This window comes from Siniperca chuatsi, linkage group LG15 (assembly GCF_020085105.1).
Source record: "Siniperca chuatsi isolate FFG_IHB_CAS linkage group LG15, ASM2008510v1, whole genome shotgun sequence".
NCBI classification, from domain to species: Eukaryota; Metazoa; Chordata; class Actinopteri; order Centrarchiformes; family Sinipercidae; genus Siniperca; species Siniperca chuatsi.
Window position 1 is genome coordinate 25,829,356 of NC_058056.1, and position 21,987 is coordinate 25,851,342.

Here is a 21,987-nt window from a genome sequence, read left to right on the forward strand (position 1 = left end):
TCAAGACACGCTGTCTTTATTTTGAAGTGGGAATACAAATTCAAAACACAACCATCCATGGAGCATTCACACAGCTTGTTTTTTCCAGTCTCAGTGTGCTTTTTGTACAAGCGCGTCTCGGAGGAGAAACAGCAAAAGCCTGTCACAATCAATGCATTTAAAGGCGACTTAAGAAAACATATTTGGAAAAGAAGAAATGCAATACCTTTTCAGTCACAGAACACATTCCTGTCATTTGCAGAAAGAAAGGCAAAGCAGTAATAACAAACAGTGACTAAGGAACATAAGAAAGTGCGCTTAAATAAAGCTCAATAAGGAATATCTTTTATTTCTAGCTGGATTTATACTATCAAACTCCCAGCCTCTCCATCATTTTTGCTTTCTAACATCCTGTCATATCCCCACATCTAATCAACCTTCGTCCTGGGTTGTACGATCGATTGCTGGATCGAGCGGGAAGTTGCACCAGCTATATGTAAGTTCAAACGTAGCTTAGTTTGGACATAGCGACATAGCGGAGGAGTCTATACAAGTTAGTTACAACATAGACTTAAGATATAATTTAATGGAATAGTTTGACATTTTGGGAAAGAAGATTGATACCACTCTCATGTCTGTACGTTAAATATGAAGCTACCGCTAGCAGCCCGGGTAACTTAGCTTAGCACAAAGACTGGAAACAGCTAGCCTGCTTTGTCCAGAGGTAACAAAACCCTTTTAAGATTTGTTCTGAAATGGGTTTCCTAATACCACAATTGACACTGCTAAAATGTTTGTTTTTGTCTGCTGATTTCTAAAAAAACAGCACATGAAGATCAGCAGTGGGAAATTCTTCTTTTTACTCTTTAGTGACATTTTAGTGAATAAAACTTGTCCACAAACAGAGCAGAACAGGCAGCCTTATATGTTAATTTATGGGAGTTGACTACGTTAATGATCACATGCCATGTCATCAGGCTGAAACGAAACGAGTGACTTACGACAAGTTTGTGTAGTAACAAGGGTTTGCTGAATACGAATTGAAACACTCATATGAGAAAACCTCTCAGAAAAAAGTAAGAGAGGTTTAGAAAAAGAATATGAATAGTTCTTACATGATGCCCAATGTTTTGATAAAGATCGATGAGTTGTAACATAAGTGCAAATGAACAAAATGCTTAGTTTTGTGTGAAACTAACTAGTTAAAACGTAGCAGTTAGTGTTGACTTTAGACTCAAACTTGCGTTCACCTGGTGCAACTGGCCGCTGATCTTTAAAACTAATGACAAGCTCAAAAGCATTGTTTCACTGACCTCTTCTGGTTAAAAGTTGTGCGTTTGTTGCAATTGAAACCACACCCAGCATCATTTTTGGGTGTGGTTTTCAGCTGGTGTTAAGTTTCTGTCACCCAGTTTGTCAGATTTGTACAACCCTCCACCTTCCTCTTCGCCAGCATAATCAACATATTGTCCCAGGAAATTGAAGGCTCAATTACAATCACCAAAACCTTTCTGTTGCCATCTCAATTCCTAATAAGTATTATTTCCAATTGATCTCTCCTTACTGAAATCAACTTTGGTACTATGAAATACAAGGACAAAAACATTCCTCAATGACTACATTCAATCTAGGGCAGGAAAATGAAATCTTTAAACCATTGAATCTGCAAGTCACGTAATCCATTTGGTGCTCTATGTAAATGCATTGTTCTGTAAAGGCCTGCTAGAAGTCAGACCTTTCAATACCCACTGGATCTGAATCTTTTAAACTCTTGACTAATGGACTCCAACTGCCACCATTCAGACACTCCAGATGACCCCGAGCTGCTTTTAGCGGTCCAGCTGTGTGTTGGGGAATAGGACTGTGAATACAGGCAGGAGGAACAGGAAAACCGAATATTTTAGTTTAGGATTACAGGTTTGAATACTGATTCAAATTTATCAAATTCAAACCACCTAACCTAACCACTTTTTGGAATAAGTGACATCTTTCTCAGAAAACTTAATGTCCTCTTTAAAAAAAAAAAAAAAAAGTATTTAAAGAAAGGTACAAAATTGTTCAAGAGTAGACTCTCTGAAGCTTTTTGTGTTGAAACAACTTACCAGAATAAGTCTGGTAACATTTTTCTTCCTGTCAACAAATCTAATGAAAAGACCAAAACCAACAATGAATGTATCGCGCTAACAACTATTGTGTGTGTATCAAAGCCTGATAGATCTTGTTCTTCTGTGCCACAGAGCTCCATTGTTGTCCAAAAACTATTAAAAACACATCAAGGACAGGATTTTCATGGACAAGATCTCAAGGCACAGCCAGGGGAAGTGTCCTCAGAATTACTTCTCTTTGCAGATGATGTGGTTTTGTTGGCTTCATCAGACGGTGAGTATCAAAAAAAAATTAAATTTATTGAGTAGCATTTGCTAAAAACTACAGTGACCAGCTGTTTTAGTTAATTACTGAGCCTTTTAAAAAAATTAAATATTCATTGCCTGTTTTTAAAGATTTGCGTTGGTTTGTTGAGAGACACATTCTTGGTTTTGGTCTTTTCATGGAATAACAAAAATAAGAGAAAGGAATATCGGCAGCCTTAAGCTGTATTCAGATCAAATCAAGCGTTGCGGAGATTAGAGGAAGGTTGTGCGCCGGTGTTTATTTGTGATTTAGAACGTAACCGCTGTGAAACAATCAGAAAATAACGTTTTATTTCTCTGATTCAACGGCTTTCTCGCTACCACTGCTCCCTCTCTTCATTCACTCTCTAGCTCGCTCGACCACCACTGCGCTCTCTCTCTCTCAAAATTCAATTCAATAGGCTTTATTGGCATGACATTTGACATGTGTTGCCAAAGAACAGTTTTCAGCTCAGTCTCTCTTCCTTCTTCACAGTTGCTCGGTAAACAGCAGAATGCTACAATGCTGCGTGGTAAACAAGGTTCTTCTTCCCGTGGGCGTCTTCTGCCAGCTTAAGTGATTGACCACGGCAGCGCAACGTTGGGTTGCGTTTCTCCAAAAGTTGATTCTGTTTCAACTTTTCGCCACAGGGCCGCTGCATTTCTTTTCAGCATCCCAACCGCCGCAGCCTAAACGCACTACCCACATTCAAATGAATGGGAGGACTGGTGTTTTCGCCGCAACACCTGATTTGGTCTGAATACAGCCGTATCATTTTAAATGTTGCTCTGTGACTTTTCCTAGACCTGACTTATGTACAAACCAGTCATTTGACAAACTTTCACACTCATGCAGGGACATACTAGTTGATGTAGAAATACATTAACGCCTTCTTTTAGACCTATAAAATCCATTGTCCTTTCTAAACACATACGGCCGCAAAAATGCATCAAAATACTCTTCAATCAATCAATCAATTCCAACTCTTATTAATTCAGAAGTGAAATTGGTTTGTAAATCTACTTAGGCCCAGGGTCCATATATATACAGCACAGATTAAGAGGAGCAGTGGTGATATTTGGGAATTTTTTAAGGGTTACTTGCTGCATTTTGCTGGCATAGATTCAAAAACCTTCACTTCAGCAAAACATTTAGAAAATGGTGCTTTACCGTATCATCCTTTTTAAGTTATGAACCACAGAATATAAATTTGTATAGTTGCCAGAACGCCCACTCATGGAGGCGCGACTAATACTGAATTAAAAAAAAAGAGAGGCTTCGAGACACTATGATGACAAGACAGAAAAAGATCTAAGTAACATTTCTTTATATAGTGTAAAACTTTTGATAAATAATTCAAATGAATGTTTAAAAAGGAAGCAATGTACAGAAATGCAGTGAACTGTGAGGATTAAATGTACATTTTTATGTTACTGCATACAAAAAAGAGCATGTGACCTTAAGGTGTGTTCGGGTTGGTTTGGTCTGAGAAAGCTTAAGGTTCGCTGTGACAAAGCATCTGTTGCAATAACAGCCAGGCAGGCTGACGATGTTTAATGAACACTGTTTAATCTAATTTTCTCCCGTATGACTCAGGTCCATACCCAGGAGGCCGAGCTGCAGGCTACGTGCCAGAAAATGCTTCCGACAGCAGCTTAATGCACATAAAAAGGGTCTGTGGGAGTTCACTGGAACATGCTTTTGTGTTTTCAAAAAGCAGTGATACACAGGACAGCCTTCTAAGCAGCTGGGATAAGCAACAAAACCCCAAAGATTTGCTTCAGCTTTGTTGCTTTAATCACACATGAGTAACTTGTTGCCGAGACATTTGACCCTTTAGTTTGCATTCACACTGCGAGTAACGAGCATCGACAAGTCAGAGGAAAACCGTTCCCACAGAGCTGAAAGAACAGGGACGAACCTGAAAAACCTTGTCGGCCAAGAAATGTTGGCCTCAGCTTATCGTTTTGTGATCGTCAGCTGTCAACCGCCAATCAGATAAGATCCAAAGCTTCGCTTTTTCCCCACTGAGGTATTTTTAATTCATGAGCAAGTTGTCAAGTGCAAACAGAATGATAAACTGATTAGAGCCAAACAAATCTTCCACTTCTTGACAAAACAATCTCCCCTCAAGGTCCATTGAGTAGCTGTTATGGAGCTTTCTATCATATCACATGATCTTCACCAGCAGTTGTCATGCAAATGTATTGCAGATGTTAGAATTTCCATTCTCTTTCCTGAGCACTTTATGGACATCTCGTTCACATTGGCTTAAAAAGTGAGATTGCACGTTTATTCTTGACCTTGTGAACAATAGCTGACGAAACTATCTTAACCACCAGGTCCATTTAGTAACTGTGTAGTTTAAAAAAATGGATGAACTTTCAGTCTTAACTGTATAATATAATCTTATCTTAACATACTGCAAGTGTATATGTCTTTGGCATTTAATATAAGATGTAACCACACTTTTAACTGATATTACTTTGAGTGCTGAAAACAAACCTTCACAACAAAACTGAAGTTTCCCAATATTATTCTTCAAGTGTAGATGTTCAAATTTCCATTTTCTCTAAAGACTTCTCGTCCATGTTGGCCTAAAAGTTGAGTTTTATTCTTCATTCTTGAAATGGTCTAAATTCCTATCGTTAAAACTGTATTAACTGATTTGTGGCCACTTGGGGGCAGCGCAACAAGCTGTAAACTCTATTTTAGTATTGACCTTATATCAAATTATATTTCATTGTGTAACCCTGTGTTGTCAAATGATTCTTAGATTCTTGATTGATTTATTATCACCTTATAAAGTTTATATTACAAACAATTGCCTGTTTACACATCCAGGTGATATAGAGCAACATTATCGTTCCTTTGGAGTCCTGTTTCTGTCCACCTGATGAATTTAAGTCCAATCTTCACTCTCCTTTTAGCTCTGTTTAGGTCTCCACCAACTCCTGAGGGAAATATCTGGCTCTTGAGCTGCTAAATGCTCCGCTACGTTCACCAGCTAGTTGTAACAGTGTCTGGCTGTGGTTTGGTGCTGAGCAGGTAGCGTACAGTGAATTAATCAGAGCTTTTTTGCTGAAAATAGCTGCTGGATATGACGCTGGTGAGGGCAGTGAGAGCGAACCAACACAGTAAAGTTGCCGGAAAACCAAAATAATGAGCTGAAGGATGCTAAAATGCTCTGTAAAGCTGTGGGGAATTGCAGAGTCAGGTGATAATTCTCTGTGGGTTCATCACCACGAGCGACCTCTTTAACGCATATTGGATCCTTTAACATAAAAACATCGATTATAGCAGTTTTAAAGTCCTGTGCTCAGAAAAACCCCCCCTCTATTTCCACGACAACTGGGCGAACTCTCTCTGCTGATTAAAGATCATGTGATATGATTGAAAGTTCCAGAGCAGCTACGAAATGAGGTGTGATTGTTGTTTCCAACGTCAAGAATGAGCTTTGAAATTCATAACCTTCTGCAGAAATGAATGTCTCAAAAAAAAAAAAAACATCTCTTCAAGAAGAGTTTATTCATTTTTAGAGGTCAGCGGGAAGCTGTGGAGTAATTTAAATCGGCTAATTATTCTGTTTTATCAGTTGAATTTTGGCTACAGTTGCTAAATTGCTTTGAGAGCAAAGGATCGGCCCCATCAGCGATGCTGTTAGCAGTGTGAAAGCACAATGTGACTCATTTTATTACCTGCTGCAAAGAGCATTGTCAGTCTGTGTTAAAGCAAATTATTGACCAGAACACCACCACCGAAGCCTCAATTTCTGACAAGTAGTGCAAATTCCTCGTGGCGATAATGGCCAAGGTGCTCTCCATAAACACATTCAGTTCTTTAGCATTGATACATATCAAAATGAGCAGCTGCTTGCTCCTTATTCAGTCGCTGCACTACAAGGCTGCTTTTACACAAACCGGTTCAAAGGGAAGGGTGAAAATAAAGGCACAGAGATTTGGACTTCTCTTCCAGTCCTTTCCCTCCCTCCCACCTTCTCGAGCAGCAGCTTCGAGAAGTTTCTAGAAGGCTCTGTCGACTGCGATCATCATCAATACTCCCTACCGCACAGCGGCCGACTGTCGGCCCTGTGAGCTTCAGCCTTGATGTGTCAATCCAGTGGATATCACCGCCTCAACCTCCCTTCCTCTCCCTCTTCCTCTCCCCAGGGACCTCTCACCGTCGCACTTCTCCGTCAGTAGAAAGCAGTGGGTAGAAACAAAAAACCTAAAGCAGCAGCAACAGCAAAAAATTTCGCCTCCTCTCCCTCCATCTCTGAATTCAAACCCGATCCATTTATAGCCTAGCGCGATCATACAAAGTCACAACAAACATTTGAAGCATATTACAGACTAACAGCTACACAAGCAGCGAGGGGAAAGGAACTTTTATCTTTTCAAACATCCTGCTCTCTGTTAAACATCCTGTTCATAGCTGGCAGGCTGCCTTACCAGATAACATCGACACAGATTTTAGTTTGCTGCTAACTTTATCGATGCTTCTGTATCTCACCTGTAACGAGGCTCACAACACTTTTTTCTTTTGTCATTTGACCGGTTGCCCACGACAGCTGTGGTTTTCAGGGTTTTGGGGAGTTTGCCACAGTCGTGTGGATTGGAGCGCTACCAGAGACAGGGACCAAATGCTGAGGTGATAAACGGGGTCACGAAGGGTGGAGAGTGACCTTACATCAATAATGCAAACTCCCACTGTTCTCTCTCTAATTACATCTCTGTTTAAACACAGATTGCCTGGCTTCGACTCCAGCTTCGTGTTTGTGAAAAACGCCTCAGCTCTGCCTCTAATGTTTCACCTTTGATGCTGCTTCTAAAATGCCCAGAAATCTTTCTCAATTGTGTAAAAGCACATTTCACTGGAGATTAAACTAATTTCCCATTTAACATTTGTTCACGCCATCTGCTTTGCCAAATAGAATCAGACCAAATTTGATTTCAATACAAACTGCAGCAACATAAAAGAAAAATGCTCCTGTAATTTGACGTTTTTTGATACTTTTTGACATTTTAAACGCCCAAAATAGGCACAGTACTAACAGGTACCACAATCTGGACTCTCCCTAATTAGGTCACTGTATTTAACACATGCATTGGCTGTCTCCATTTCGCCAACTGACAGATTAATCAGGCCAGACGAGGAAGCCACTGTTAAGCAATCTATCACACTCGGGTAATCATCAATATCAAGTGCAGTCTGGAGAATACGACCACTATAAACAGGCATTATTTAGTGCTTTGGCAGCAGGCTTCAACAACCACACACACACCAAATACAACGACAACAGATGACAACTCACACACACACACACACACACACACACACACACACACACACACACACAGGAGAGTTAAAAAGAAAATCTTCAAAAAGCACAAAAAAAATGTTTTTCAAAGTGTGTTTCACAAAGGAGTTCTGTGTTGTTGAGTTCTCAGCAGGGTCGGCCACAACTACCACAAAGAGACAAAAGAAAAGCGCTGCTGCAGTGCATTCTGGGGATTTGAGTCAATATTTACAGCCCATGATAACGTACCAGTTTTTTTTTTTTTTTTATTTACACACATTATCAGCTCCTTTCATTCCTGCAGCGACGTCCCATCCGGTGTCCCCGCCTAGCAACATGGCTACCACGCTGTGATCCGTGTTTTTTAAGGAATCAATACTCCCACTCGTCTGTCTTCATGTCCAGGTAGTTGAGAATGTTCTGGGCAAACTTCACCGCCTGCTTCCGCGCCATCTTGGTCGTCTCGTCTCCCTGCGGGTCCACGGCGTCCAGTGCCAGCAGCTGTTTGGTCAGCAGCTCCTCCAGCATCATGTAGCTCTTGTCTGCCCGCTTGCCATCGAAGCCCAGCACCTGGGCCTGGAGGTCCGACAGGCTCCCCAGGACCAGCCACACGGCGCGGTGCGACGGGTGCTCACTGGGGCCTGGCTGGCGGCAGACCAGGGCTTCGCGGAGGTCCAGGAAGGTGATGATGGCTTGGACCTCCACCACGGCGCGGCGGCGGGCCTCTCTGATGCATGGGTTCTTGGCCGTGTCCACCTGGTCCAGGTGAGTGAGGAGGCTCTGCAGCTCGGCTTTGGGCCTGAAGCTCAGATCCCCCATCACGCAGTGCCGCAGGACGCCCTCTCGCAGGTGGGAGACGTGAGCTCGCACCGCCTCAATCTCACGGATGGAGTTGTTCTGCGCCAAGTCGTACCTGAAGAAACAAACACTGAATCACTGCTTTGAAAACTCCTGAACTTCAACCACAAACTGTAGCTTCAGAAAGATGATGAAACCTGTAATAAGCATCTTTAATAGCTGTAGCATCACAAATCTGTACTGTTCTAGCAGCCAAGTATTGGTTTATTATCAAAATATTAATATGTATATTTTCCAATATCAATATATATCAACATATGACAAATGCAAAATTACACCTTAAACAAATCGTGATGTTTAAGGCAATAAATTGTGTTCCAGTGTTACGAAATACATGAGATCAAATTCTTTATGTCAAACAAAAACTAATTTTGTTTTTTTGTTTTTTTAAGACAGTGTGCTCATAATCTTTTAAGAGTACTCCACTGTCGGACTCACGATGGACAGTTTAAGTTTTTTAAGTGTAAAAATCGCTGCAGCAGAACCAGAGATATCATCCGTTTTATTCCAGAAATTCTTCTTCCTTGTCAAAAACTGCCGCTTATATTACCCACAATGCAACTCGACCACAGACAGTGTGGTTGGAGATTCGGGTGTGTTATGCTGGTGGCGGCTAATGTAGCCAGGAGCATCTAGTCTCAAGCAGAGATGAGCAGCGGGCTACAGAGGTCTGGTAAGCTCACTTCTTTCCAACTCCACACCCCCAGATTTTTCCCCCCATTTTCAAACTTGTAGTCTTCAGCCCCAACTGATGCTGACTCAAGTGATGTCACTTGAGGCAATTTATCAGATTTCACGCAGCTCCTTCCGGCGCCTAAAAAGGTTTTATACAACTTCCCGGGAGTTCCCATTTAATAACTGATTTTATTAGTTTTTTTTCTGACAGCTTCTGACAAGATCATATCACCACCGGTATGATTTTGTTAAAATTTGATAATCAGTTTTATTGAATTACCGCCCAGCCCAAGGTACCTGGATTAGCAAACACAGCTTCCCGATATTTGAAATAGCTGAACTTTATTGCAGTAAAATGCTTTTGCGGCAGGAGGGAAAATGTCTGCAGCGTAGAGGAGGCGAAGCAGCTCCATCACACCAGCCAGAGAAGCACAATTAATACCACCAAAATAAAAACACGAGTCATGTTATGTCATTATAAATCTATGGTATGCTCAGGAGTCACCCTTAAATGTATTATTTTAGGTAGGTATCTTATATAACTCATAAAAAACTCTGCTACACCTTCATTTAATGTGTTTTATTCTGAATTCTATTTTAGGCAATATTTTTTATTTTGGCTGCTCTGACAGTTGCAAGCAAATAAACATTAAAATGCTGAGATGTCATCCTCTGTGATGGCATAAACACATTTTTTATTTCACTAAGATGTGTTTATTTTCCGCACCTACTGTATCAAACAACCTTTTTATATTGTAACTGAAGCCCAAAACTAGGCAGCATGAAGAAAAACATGTGAATGAGTGGTACTTGAATCAGTGCTCGAGTCTGCTGTTCTACATAATGAAGTACTTGGTAGGCGTATTATTGCTATCAGTGCTTCTCTGGTGATGTGAGTCTAATTCACTCCTGACAGTGCAGTATGATTCAAATCAAAATTCAACAACAATCCCCAGTCCCTCCTCCAACTCACCACCCAAGCTACTAGTGATGTACAGTAACATCAGCTCAGGCGCACTTTGAAGTATAGAAAATGTTCAAAGTGGTACTTCCTGTTGAGAAAGTTGTACATGTTCTTATCCAAAATGAACATCTGCAGTACAGCTGAAACAATTAGTCAACTGACAGAAAACTAATCGACTATTTTGATAATCGATTCAGTCGTTTTTTTTAAGCAAAAGGGCAAAAAAATTCACCGACTTCTCAAAATGAATATTTAGTCTATTTAGTCTTTTAAATGAAATATCTTTGGTTTTGAACTGTCGGTCGGACAAAAAAAGACATCTGAAGACTTCACCTTATGTAGACCAAACGATCATTCGATTAATAGGGAGTATAATCAGCAGATCAATCGATAATGGTAGCCCTAATTTGCACAACTACATCCTTTGCGTGATGCCTACCTGCGTGTGTCGTCTCCCTCCCCCTCCAGGTCCAGATGTTTCAGCAGCCCGTTTATCTCCTCCACAACCTGTTTCCGGTAATTTCTGATCGCTGCGTTCCCGGAAACATCCAGAGCGTCCAGCTCTACTTGCATCTCCGTCAGGATTCGTGACAGGTGGGCGCAGCTGTCCCGCCCACTCAGACCCATCAGCAGAGCCACCAGCTGACTGCGTGCCACGCTCACCTTCACCATCACCTGGTTGATGCAGTGCACGGCCTCGTGGGTGTCCCCCGACAACGGCAAGGGGAGGGTCTGCTGCTGCGTGCGCCCTTCGATCACATCCTGTATGGCGCACAGGCGTGTCAGCGCCCGGTAGCGTGCCTTGCGGAGTGGCACTCTCCCCTCGGTCTTGACTTGGGTGAGCCTCAGCACGAGCTCCTGCAGAGCATCCACCAGCTCGTCGTTTATTTCGGCCACCCCGCCGCCACGTTGAGGAGCCACCACGCGTTCATCCACCAGCCGCCGCGCCTCGTTGCTCAGCTCCTCGATGGCCAGACGAGATGGATGAGTGCTGTTCTCCTCCAGGTAGCGCAGGAGGCCCTCCACCTCCTGTGCTGCTCTCTTTCGTGCCCCCTGCAGCTCTGGTTTGCCCTCCGTGTCCACCTGGTCCACGTCCAGCAGCAGCCGCGTCAGCTCGCGCTCCAGACGCTTGTAGTCGCGGTCGTTCTGCAGGCCGCTGAAGGTGCAGACCTGAGGCCCCAGAGACGCCACCTCCTTCTGGACCTCGTACAGCCGCATCATGGCAGGGTGCTGCGGATGATACGGCTGCTGCTGCTCCATTGGATGTTGTTGCTGCTGCTGTGGGCCACCATGGTCCATCCTCTTCCCACCATCAAAGGGCTTCCCAAAGAGGCTGGAAAAGAAAGTCAGAACAATGAGCAACAATTCAGAGCAGACAGAAATAGAGCCTCAGCAGAGCTAACATTGTTGTCTACTGGCCAGAATGGGTGGATTACTTCAAAAGTTTCTTTTCAGATACTCACAGCCAAAACTGGTTGAATAGGACCTCCAACTAATGTCTGGATCCCTGCCAAAGCAGCTTGCATAAAGACAAACTCTGTAACCTCAGCCAAACATTTAAATCTCCACCAACTCCAGAGGAATTTACAACAATGTGGTCGGATGTAAATGCTATCAGCCCTGTTCTCGCATGCTACTGTGCTAATATGTAAATAATGTGGCATTTCTGTGTTGGCGTCAGATTTTTGTAAATCTTTCTCCACTTCTTCAGTGGGAACAAAAGCGCCAACATTCCTGGCTAATGACGTTAACAGTTATAACATACAACACTTTGATATAACCACAATGGCTTATGTTGCACTGGAGACTATCGCCCACTGACACTAAAAATATTACATGAAGAATCTGATGAAAAAGGATAAAGTGTTGTGTCTCCAATTTGCAGGCAATTCTGTCGTGCTTAACATGTCACAAATCCAGCCTGGGGGCTAAAGAGTCATTAAACATAAAAAATAATCCATGTTGGCTGTGAGCAATCCTGACACTTTACTACTGTGCTGTCACTCTCCAACTTGCTGCTGTTTTCCAGCAATGTTACCAGCCTTATCTAACTGGAACAGTCATGTCATTGGGAAAGCTGAACCTGTAATGTACGACTTGCAGGTTCAGTTTGTAAAAAGGATGTTTGCTTCTAATTCCTCGTTTTGTCAGACTGATTTTTGAAGCCGATACTGATATATACTTAATATCTGGCACCAAAATATTAGCTGCTTTTTACTTTATAAACATATCATAAACAAACATTGTTGATAAGGATCCCTTTAATGTGTTCTTTAAAAAGGATTGTGACCAAGATATAGGCTACACTAAACGGGACGATTTACAGCTTAAAAATAAACTTATTAGTTCTCTCTGGATGACTAACTAAAGGTGACACCTTTTCTAAATTACCCAGCAAAAAGTTCCGGCATTTCTGTACTTCAAGTTCTTGTTACTTATCGGCCGACAAACAGATTCTGATGTATTTGCAATAAGTTAATATCGACCAATATATCAGCCCGGCTGATCAGTCATTCTAACAACTAAGAGAGTTGCAAAATCAAAAAGGTTAAAGAGTAAAATCTTGTTTCTGCTGACCTCCAGTGATTTCACCCTGCTGTAGTGATGAAGAAGTGTACTCAGGGTGTTTCACAGTAATAACTAGGAAATGTCTTAACAGAGGTTAAAAATATATATATTTTTAACTGTTTAGTGGGGTTACGGGTGTAACAGACTTTTAACAAGAAGAGGTAAAGTTGCTTTTTAACTTTAAAACCATTGACAATACATGCATTTGTTTAATTGGTTTAGAGCCACTGACCTCTTACGTCAAAACAGTACTTAGTATTAATAAGTATGTAGAGTATTATGGCAAAATGACCCCACATACAGTGCTATAAACAATGCATAGCCTGTTAGATGCTGTAAATATGTCCCTCTATGTGCTCTCAAAATGACTGAATGGTGATATGTATGAATATCTACAAAACCAGCAAACAGAGGAGTCTTTTCTTGACCTTGACCTCTTTTGTTGAGTCTGCTCTTATTTCTCGTTAGACATAACTCCATCAGTCAAGTGACAGCCCAGCTGAAGACAAGAACAAGAAGAAAATGCCCACACAATATATTCATGTGAACTTCTGTCGTTACAATCGTGCAAGAAAATGAATGAGGTTAACCTACATTTCGTCTCGACAAGAGGAACACCCACATGACAACCATTCGGAGCATTGCTGTGCGTTTCTATCAGGCTCGTTGGCTGACACGATGGTGATAGCTCTCTAATCCGCACGAAAAAGGATCCTGCCTGCAAATCAAGCTTTAAATACTGAGGAGAAAATGTACGCAGCTGACCAACACCCAAAGTCTGAAACAGTTGTTAAGTGCGTCTCCACAGTCGTGCAGGAAGATCTGGTCAAACGGCCTCATAAAGTGTGTCACAGGTGCCTCGAGCTGTGAAATGTATTACCAATTCACTTCTTAGAAAAATGCCATCGGCAAAATGTCACTTCTTAGTCAGATTAATAACGGTTCAATTATCTTTTGAGCCAAAATGCTGATTCCAGCTTCTCCAATGTGAAGATTTGCTGCTTTTCTCTGCTTTGAATCATTGTGAACTGACAAGACATCTGAAGACGTCACTGTGGGCTCTGGGAACTTGTGATATACATTTTTCACTATTTTCTGACATTTTATAGACTAAACTAAAAGATGATCAGTAGTTGGGGCCTGAGTTCTCATGATATATCAGTAGCTTGAGGTCAAGACGCTCTGCCTCTGGTGCTGTACGCTGCTCTACATTCATTATGGTTATTAAGCCACAGTATACAGATCATTCACTGTAGTTTTCAAGAGGAGGGGTGTATCAGAGGGAGAGTAATTTTGCATCCCTCTGTAGTTTTTTTCATCTCTTTGTAGTCATTTTGCATCTCTTTGTAGTTGTGTCTATTTGTATGTTTCTTTTTTTTTTACATCTCTTTGTAGTCGTTTTGCATCTTTTTGTTGTTGTTTTGCGTCTCATAGTTGTGTCTCTTTGAAGGTGATCTGCATCTCCGTAGTTTTGCATCTCTGTAACTCTTTTGCGTCTCTTTGTAGTGGTTTTACATCTCTTTGTAGTTGTCTCTTTGTAGTGGTTTTGCGTCTCTTTGTAGTTGTGTTGTCTATTTGTAGTCGTTTTTGTATCTCTTTGTAGTTGTGTCTCTTTGTAGTCGTTTTTGTATCTCGTAGCTGTGTTGTGTCTCTTTGTAGTCACATTGCGTCTCTTTGTAGTTGTGTTGTGTCTCTTTGTAGTCGCATTGCGTCTCTTTGTAGTCGCATTGCATCTCTTTGTAGTTGTGTTGTCTCTTTGTAGTTGTGTCTCTTTGTAGTCGCATTGTGTCTCTTTGTAGTCGTTTTTGTGTCTCTTTTAGCAGCATTTTGCAGGTGAAACAGAACGCTCCGGTGCTGCTGTTGGTTAAAAAACTGCACCTGAGCTTCAGTATTTATTTCACACTGGAGATGAAGAGCGGCTGTCTGACTCATGTCCATTCCTACTTTTAACTGAGCCCTGTGATTTAAAAACATTAATGTTTGTAACAGTCACTTTAAACAGAGGCTCTGGCCTAGGGGCCCCCTGACCCCTCGGACCCCTGGGTTTGTGCCCGTTCAGTAATCCATCCATGATCGCAATGCAAATCTCAAGTATAGCAAAATGAAGAACAACCTCCAGCATTAAAATAAATTCTACTTTGGGTTTAATAAAGAAAAGGAAAGAGAGAGTAAGAAAACTGTTACAAAGGAAATTCTTTCCATCCTTCCACAAACGCCCAGCCTGCATCAAAGTTAACTTTCTATACCTACAGGGTGAACGGCAACACACAGAATTAAGATAAGGAACGGATTTTAGTTTTTGCAACAGAACATGGCTCGGGGGAGAGGTCGCATCATGACACAGATTGTCATGATCAGTCGAGGTGCCTGAAAGCATGGTTTGATTGTTGCACATGAATACTGTAGCCCACAATATGATGATTTGTTATTCGCAGCATCAATAACACTTATTAGAATAGACAGGATTATGTATCAGCATTCCCTAAAGTACTTTTATGTAAGAGGGCGATGGGGCTGGGCATTTCCAGAATAGGGGATGAACGCTGGCAGAGCCAGAGCTTACAAATCTGAGTATTTATTAGGATAATCTCAACAAAATCCACCCCAGCCTGGCAAACACCTCATCCCTTAATTTGATCCGAGAGAGACAAGAAAAAGGGGACTGGCTCCAGGCTGATGTGATGGTCTTAATGCTAAGAATAGGTTTGCTCCCATGAGTCACACAGCATGAAGGCTAACTGAGCTGGGGGTAACATGCAACGAGCACCCCTTGCTTAAATCTCTCCCCGAAACCGTTCAAGCACCTTCCCCAGGCTGCCTGCACCGGTCCCGCATGGCTTTGCGCATTATGTCGCCATAGAAAATCCCGTTTGCACAGCTCGTTGCGAAGGTGCCTGCCTCTGTGAGAATATGCACATTGCCACAGCTGTACCAGAACCAGCAAGATACCACACCTCCCCTCCAGACCTCACTAAAACACCTCGATGCATCTCCAGAAGCTGTCAGCTGTATTCTCACGCGCACACACACACACACACACACCAGCAGTGTCATCGTTATTTCTCACCTTTTCAAAACTCCGAACACATTCGCGCACATTTTTACGGATGTCTGTTTCCATCAGCCAAAGCAGGGCGGGTCGTGGAGCAAAGTGGCATCCAGAAGGATAATCCCAAAATCAGAGAGAGAGAGAGAGAGAGAGAGAGAGAGAGAGAGATTTCGATGAGGGGGGGCGACGATGCTCCGGTCAGCTTCAGCACCTAAAGACTGACTGACTGACTGACTGCGGTCGGGCTGGTGTCGCCCCTCCCACAGACTATCTGAGGGGCTTCCTCCACCGAGTCTCGCTTTTAAAACAACTTACTTTACAAATAGATATGTTACTGACGCTTACGGGTGATTAAAAATAGCCGTTTTGGATCCAAGAAGGCAAAAAAATAAATAAAAAAACGAGCCCTGTCCTCCCACGTACGCTGCTCTGTGAATGCCATTGTCTGTCAGTGCGTTAAGCTAGCTACCGATGATCACCTGACTCTGCCCCACCTTGGCCGAATAACTCCAGCTTTTTTTTGGTCTTAATACATTAACACCACTTCGTCACTTTAATAGCTTCGCCCTTACCTGCATAGCCAGCGTACAGCCATCTGAACTTTTGCGGAAAAGTGCGCACCTCCTCTGATTAAAGCTAAACATTAGCCTACCTAGCTACCTTCTTGTAGTTACTTTCCGGCTCCCGAGTATGAACTAACACGGAGTTTCTCTTTGCTCATTTGGGTGAAAATAAAACCGTTTTATCGGCGTTTGTTTGACTCGACGAATGACAGGTGTGAATCGCTGTTTAGTTAAACGTATAATTAATTCACATCGACCCTAAAATAAAATACATCAAAGTGTTATTTTGCCGGTGATCGACTTAACTATTTTTTAAGTGTAAGTTTTGGTCGTCCAACATTAAATGCGCTGCATTTTGGCGTGCCGACGTGCCGTTTGTTACGTGGCGGCAAGGGCGGGGAAACTAAATGCTACTATTGTACGAGGTACAGTATTAAGTAAGTAAGTTCAGTATTTTATTATTTTTTTCTGCTACTTTCTACTTCTACTCCACTACAGTTCAGAGGGAAATACTGTACTCCACTAAATGTATATGACACCTACAGTTACTTTACAAATTAACTTATTATATTTTGTTATATATTATATTTATTATTTATTATCTGTTATACTATGCTCATACTATATTACATTTTATATTCTAGGCTATAATGCTGTACTGTTTTCTTAAATTATATACTATTTTTCTGTATATTTCTATATTAATACAGACAAACACTAAGTACAGTTACTTAATCATATATAGTATTCTGCTGTACGCTGTTAGTAGATGGTATCATATTACTCAGGGCCGTAAACACAGACAGAGGGCCCGTGGGGTGGGCAGGCCCTCCAACAATGTGTTGGGCGGAAGCGGAGAACGGGCCCTTGCCGGTGATTCAGATTGCCACCTCGGAAATACGCCTGTGTTCGAAGAAGAACTCGCACTGAATTAAAATTCGCGCCATTTGCTATTTATCCCCTCGAAAAGGCAAACCCATCTCCGTCATGTTTATTTTTTTTGCTTATTCTAAATAAACTATAAAAAAAACAATTTATTATTTTCTTTGGTATTTTTTTTTTTCGTATACAGATATGCAATGATGATTGCTGGGTAATATGCGTGTTGGCGTTGTCCAATGACAAGTCTCTATTTGATCATGTGACGAGACGATGCGATATACGGTAGCTAGTTTAGGCGCTATCCGTGGTTCTGATAGCTTTCTCTCAGTAGTAACGCATTCAGATGTAAAATCCAACACATCGCTGGTAAAATATGTTTACACCTAATGGTGCGTGTGTGCGCGCTTCATAACGAGTAGCTAGCGTGCACTGGGGCCCGTCGTAACTACCTTACGCCACCGATACTACTGCTGCTAATGACAACACTATGTCACCTTAGTAGTAGTTTTTTTAATGAATCAATAATGAAAATCCAATAGTATCACATATAAGAACATTAAAGGTCTTAAGAAGACCTTATAAATGCATTATAGTGTGTTATAATCATTTATTTAAACGTGCTGCTTATAAATGCTAAAAGTGTTACCGTTATATATACTTTTACAAAAGTAATATTTTGAATGCAGGACTTGTAACAGAGTATTTTTAAATTGTGGTATTACTTTTAGTCGAGTAGAAGATACTGAAGTACTGCACTTAAGTACAATTTTAAGGTTCTTGTACTTGTTCTTGTATTTCCATTTCATGCTACTTTATACTTCTGCTCCACTACATTGTGGAGGCAAATATTATACTTTTTTACTCCACTACATTTACTTGATAGCTTTAGTTACTTTGCAGATTCAGAGTATTAATACAAAATATAAATGAACTAATAAATTATTATATATTAAGATACCCGGCAGTATATAAATTAGCTCCACCTTTACCAGCTGCAACATCAAAGTGATAATCCAGTAATGTAATATGGTATATACGATTCTGAAATGGATTATTCTGCATAATGACTACACTTTAAGTGTATTTTGATGCTAATTCTGTACTTTTACTTAAGTAAGATTTTTAATGCACTACTTGTAACGGAGTATTTTTACGTGGTATTAGTACTTCCTCCGCCATTGGTATTACTAAACTATATTTGAGTATTTTAGCACTTTTACACTCTAGTATTACTACTGAATACTTCTTCCCCCACTGAGGAAATTAAAGTGGAAACCACGCCCGACTGGCTCAATCCGGGGCTGCGCCGGTGAGCGTTTAAAGCGCACCCTTTCATTGCGGAAGTCACGTGACCAAACTGCTGTTTTTGCACGCCGAAGGACACAGACATGAACTCCCATGAAGTACAGTGTAGGCTAACATCAACAGCATGGTGCTAAGTACTGTAACGGTGGCTGACTCTCTTTAAAACAGCAGTTTTCGGGTTTCTGTTAATTAAAATGGCGTCCAAAACAACAGCAGCAGCAGCAGCAGCAGCGGGGCGTCTAACATGGAGGATGTTGGGTCCGGTTCCCCTCCGCGCTCCACACCGCTTATCGGCAGCGAACAGGCGGCAGTGCAGCTCCAAACTGGCAACCCAGCAGGACAAATCACCAAAGGTTCGTGCAGTAAAATATAATCCCGTGCAACATAAACGCAATCTGTCCGCTACAAATTGAATATTTGACTCACAGGCAGAGTTTTGTTAATCCCCCCTTAACGGCGACGACAGCTTGTTTACAGTGTTACCAGGTGTGTGTGTTGCCATGATACTGTTGCTGGTGTGTGGTTGCCATCTTTGTGTTTTCTATGCATAAATAAATATAAATATACTCTTATTACAAGTCCTCACGTTTAAATAAATGGATTATATGTTTATCCGTGCAGTTGTAAAGAACTTTTAACTCCTGTGAAGTGTGACAAATGCTGGTATATGAACTGATAATGAATGACAATAAAACACAAGTTGTAGTTATATAATATGTCTTCATGGGAGAAGTTATAGCCTAATTGTCGAAAATGCTGTTCATTAATAAAACACTTAAAACGTCCTTGTATTTGCTTCTAACTACATTATAATGTGTTATAAACAATTTGTTTATACTGCTTATATATTATACGTATTATTAGCACTTATAGAAGTATAAAAGTACTCACATTATTACATATTACATTACATTACATTATTATATATTATACTATTATTACAATATCTTTTTTATTATTGATGCATTAATATGTAAGCAGCATTTAAATATTGTAGCCGGCTGCAGTAGAGATGATTTTACTCTTATACAATATACGACGTATACTGAAGTATTCAGACCCTTTACTTAATTAAATAAGTAATACACCACTATAGAAATACTCCGTTACACATAAAAGTCCTGCATTTAAAATCCTACTTAAGTTAAAGTACAGAAATAATATTTTCAAAATACACTTAAAGTATCAAAAGTAAAAGTACTCGTTTTGCAGTAAAATGTCTCCCGTTATTGTATATGACATTATTAGATTATTAACACTGATGCATCAAAGTTAGAGCTAGTTTTAACTACTTTATATACAGTTAGCTAGTTTAGTCCAGTGGTTCCCAACCTAGGGGTCGGGCCCCTTCAGAGGGTCACCAGATAAATCTGAGGGGTCGTGAGATGATTAATGAGAAAAACTAAGTTCTGATACACAAATCAGGTCTGCAAAATATTATATTTAGCCTCTTTGGGCCTTAAACAGTTATTTAAATGAAGCTATCTGAGAAGTTTAGAGGGGAAATCAGTCCGTGGTGGAACGGCTAACAACACACAGACCAGGTACTGCTTTTTTGTAACAGAAGGGTTCACAAGCCAAAAATGTTGGGAACTACTGGTTTAATGTATTATATTTCATAAGATCATCATATGTTTTATTTAATGTAAAGTAAACTAGTAATGTTACTAGTGACTGTAGCTGTCAGATAAATGTAGTGGAGTAAAAAGTGCAATATTTCCCTCCGAAATGTAGTTGAGTAGAAGTATAAAGTATCGCAAAATGGAAGTAGTCAAGTAAAGTACCTCTTAGCTGTACTTAAGTACAGTACTTGAGTAAGTGTCACTTCCCACCACAATGTAAAAATACTCCAATTACAAGTTATAGTTATGCATTTAAAATGTCGCTCATGTAAAAGTACAGTATAAAAGTATTAAAAGTAAAAGTACACATTATACAGAATGGTCTTATTCAGACTGTTATATTATTATATACTACATATTATATTATTAAGTGGCGTTAAGTAGCATTTAGATGCCGCAGCTGCTGATGGGTTGGGTTGTTTAATCTATAACAATCCATCATATTTTATATAAATTGATCATGTTTTGTAGAGCGGAAACAATTAGTCGATTTAACTATAAACTAAAAAAAATACATTGGCAACAATTTAAGTTTTTCATCAAGCAGAAATGCCAAATATTCTGTGCTTCAGGCTTCTCTGTCTGATAACACTGACTTTTGACTGTTTTTTTGGTCAAAATAAGACATTTGAAGACGTCACGCATTCTTCACTACTTTATGACGTTTTATAGACTGTTTGATTTATTGAAATAATTAAGAGATTAATCAATATTGGAAATAACTAACTAACTAACTACTAACTGTAGCTGTCAAATAAATCTTGATGAAGTAGAAGGGCACTCGGAGACCGCCGCCAAGGCCAGTAGTCCAGTCTTCTATGATATGCACAACTGGACAGTCCGAACCTTCTCTGACGTCTGGATATATTTCCAAAACTATTAGAATTACAGTATGTCAAAATATGTTTGTGCCTAGCTGACGCGTCATCCTCTGAGCTCACAGTGTACCTACCTCGCAATGTTAACGAAAGTGAAAGATAATTCGCGTATCTGCGTATCCAAAATTTAATGGGTGCTTCCTGAGCCCATGCTACACCATTTCACCGAGTTTCCCGTAATCCTGCTGACAGACAAACAAACAAACGGCACTGAAAACATAACCTCCTTGGTGGAAGTAATAAAATAAAAACACTCTCTGGTCAGTCTCTGTTGTCTTCAAACTCTACACAACAGTGGCTACATAGGATTTTGCTTGATAATTCCTTTCCCACTAGTCTACAGATGTACAGGAAAACAAGGTCACAAAGAGGGGCGTTTATGGCTCCTCTTAGCTATCATGTCTTCCTCCCTAAACAAACAAAATCCAGTAAGCACCAGTTCCCAAAACAAGCACATCTCAAGAAACGGAGACACCCGAAGGTCTCCTCATCCTCACGACTGGACAGTCTGAACCTTCTCTGACGTCAGAGGTCGCGATGACCCTTCTGAGTTATCCAACGGACGATTTACTGTAACAGTGATTCAGCAATGTTCATACACACATGCAGTAATTCTCTACCGCAGTATTGGAGTAAAAAGTCCAGCTGTTTGCGTCTGAAATGTAGTGAAGTATGAAATGAAAATACGGTACAAATGTACTTAGTTACATTCCACCACTGGTAACATCTGTACTGTACATCTGCTTCATCAGTGATGGAGGAAGTACTTATATCCTTTAGCTTAAGTAAAAGTACTAATACCACTCTGTAAAAACACTCTGTTACAAGTAAAAGTCCTGCATTGAAAATGTTACTTAAGTAAAAGTATGTGAGTATAATCAGGAAAATGTACTTGAAGTATTAAAAGTACTCAGTGCAGTAAAATGTCCCCTGTGACTGTTGTACTGTTATATA

General features: G+C 40.7%; 2 protein-coding genes across 10 annotated transcripts in view; one reads left to right on the forward strand and one right to left on the reverse strand.

Annotated features, from left to right (window-relative positions):
• Positions 1-21,987, reverse strand: part of bag5 (BCL2 associated athanogene 5) — a 22,553-nt gene continuing 566 nt past the window's right edge. For 2 of the 9 annotated variants that reach the window (XM_044166276.1, XM_044166274.1), the window contains exons 2-4: positions 15,802-15,845; positions 10,606-11,499; positions 1-8,582 (exon numbers count right to left, since the gene is read on the reverse strand). In XM_044166276.1, the coding sequence (XP_044022211.1) occupies positions 8,042-8,582; positions 10,606-11,499; positions 15,802-15,833 (1,467 nt within the window). In that variant the 5' untranslated portion in view covers positions 15,834-15,845 and the 3' untranslated portion in view covers positions 1-8,041. Of the gene's footprint in view, positions 8,583-10,605; positions 11,500-13,328; positions 13,724-15,801; positions 15,846-16,355; positions 16,885-18,959; positions 19,281-21,987 lie in introns of those variants that run through there. The other 7 variants (XM_044166272.1, XM_044166280.1, XM_044166273.1 and 4 more) reach the window with 6 other exon arrangements.
• The window catches only part of LOC122861611 (cytochrome c oxidase assembly factor 8), an 11,390-nt gene continuing 7,962 nt past the window's right edge, over positions 18,560-21,987 (forward strand). Inside the window, exon 1 of the mRNA XM_044166288.1 lies at positions 18,560-18,886. Coding sequence (XP_044022223.1) covers positions 18,728-18,886 — 159 coding nt within the window. The 5' untranslated portion in view covers positions 18,560-18,727. The remainder of the gene's footprint in view (positions 18,887-21,987) is intronic.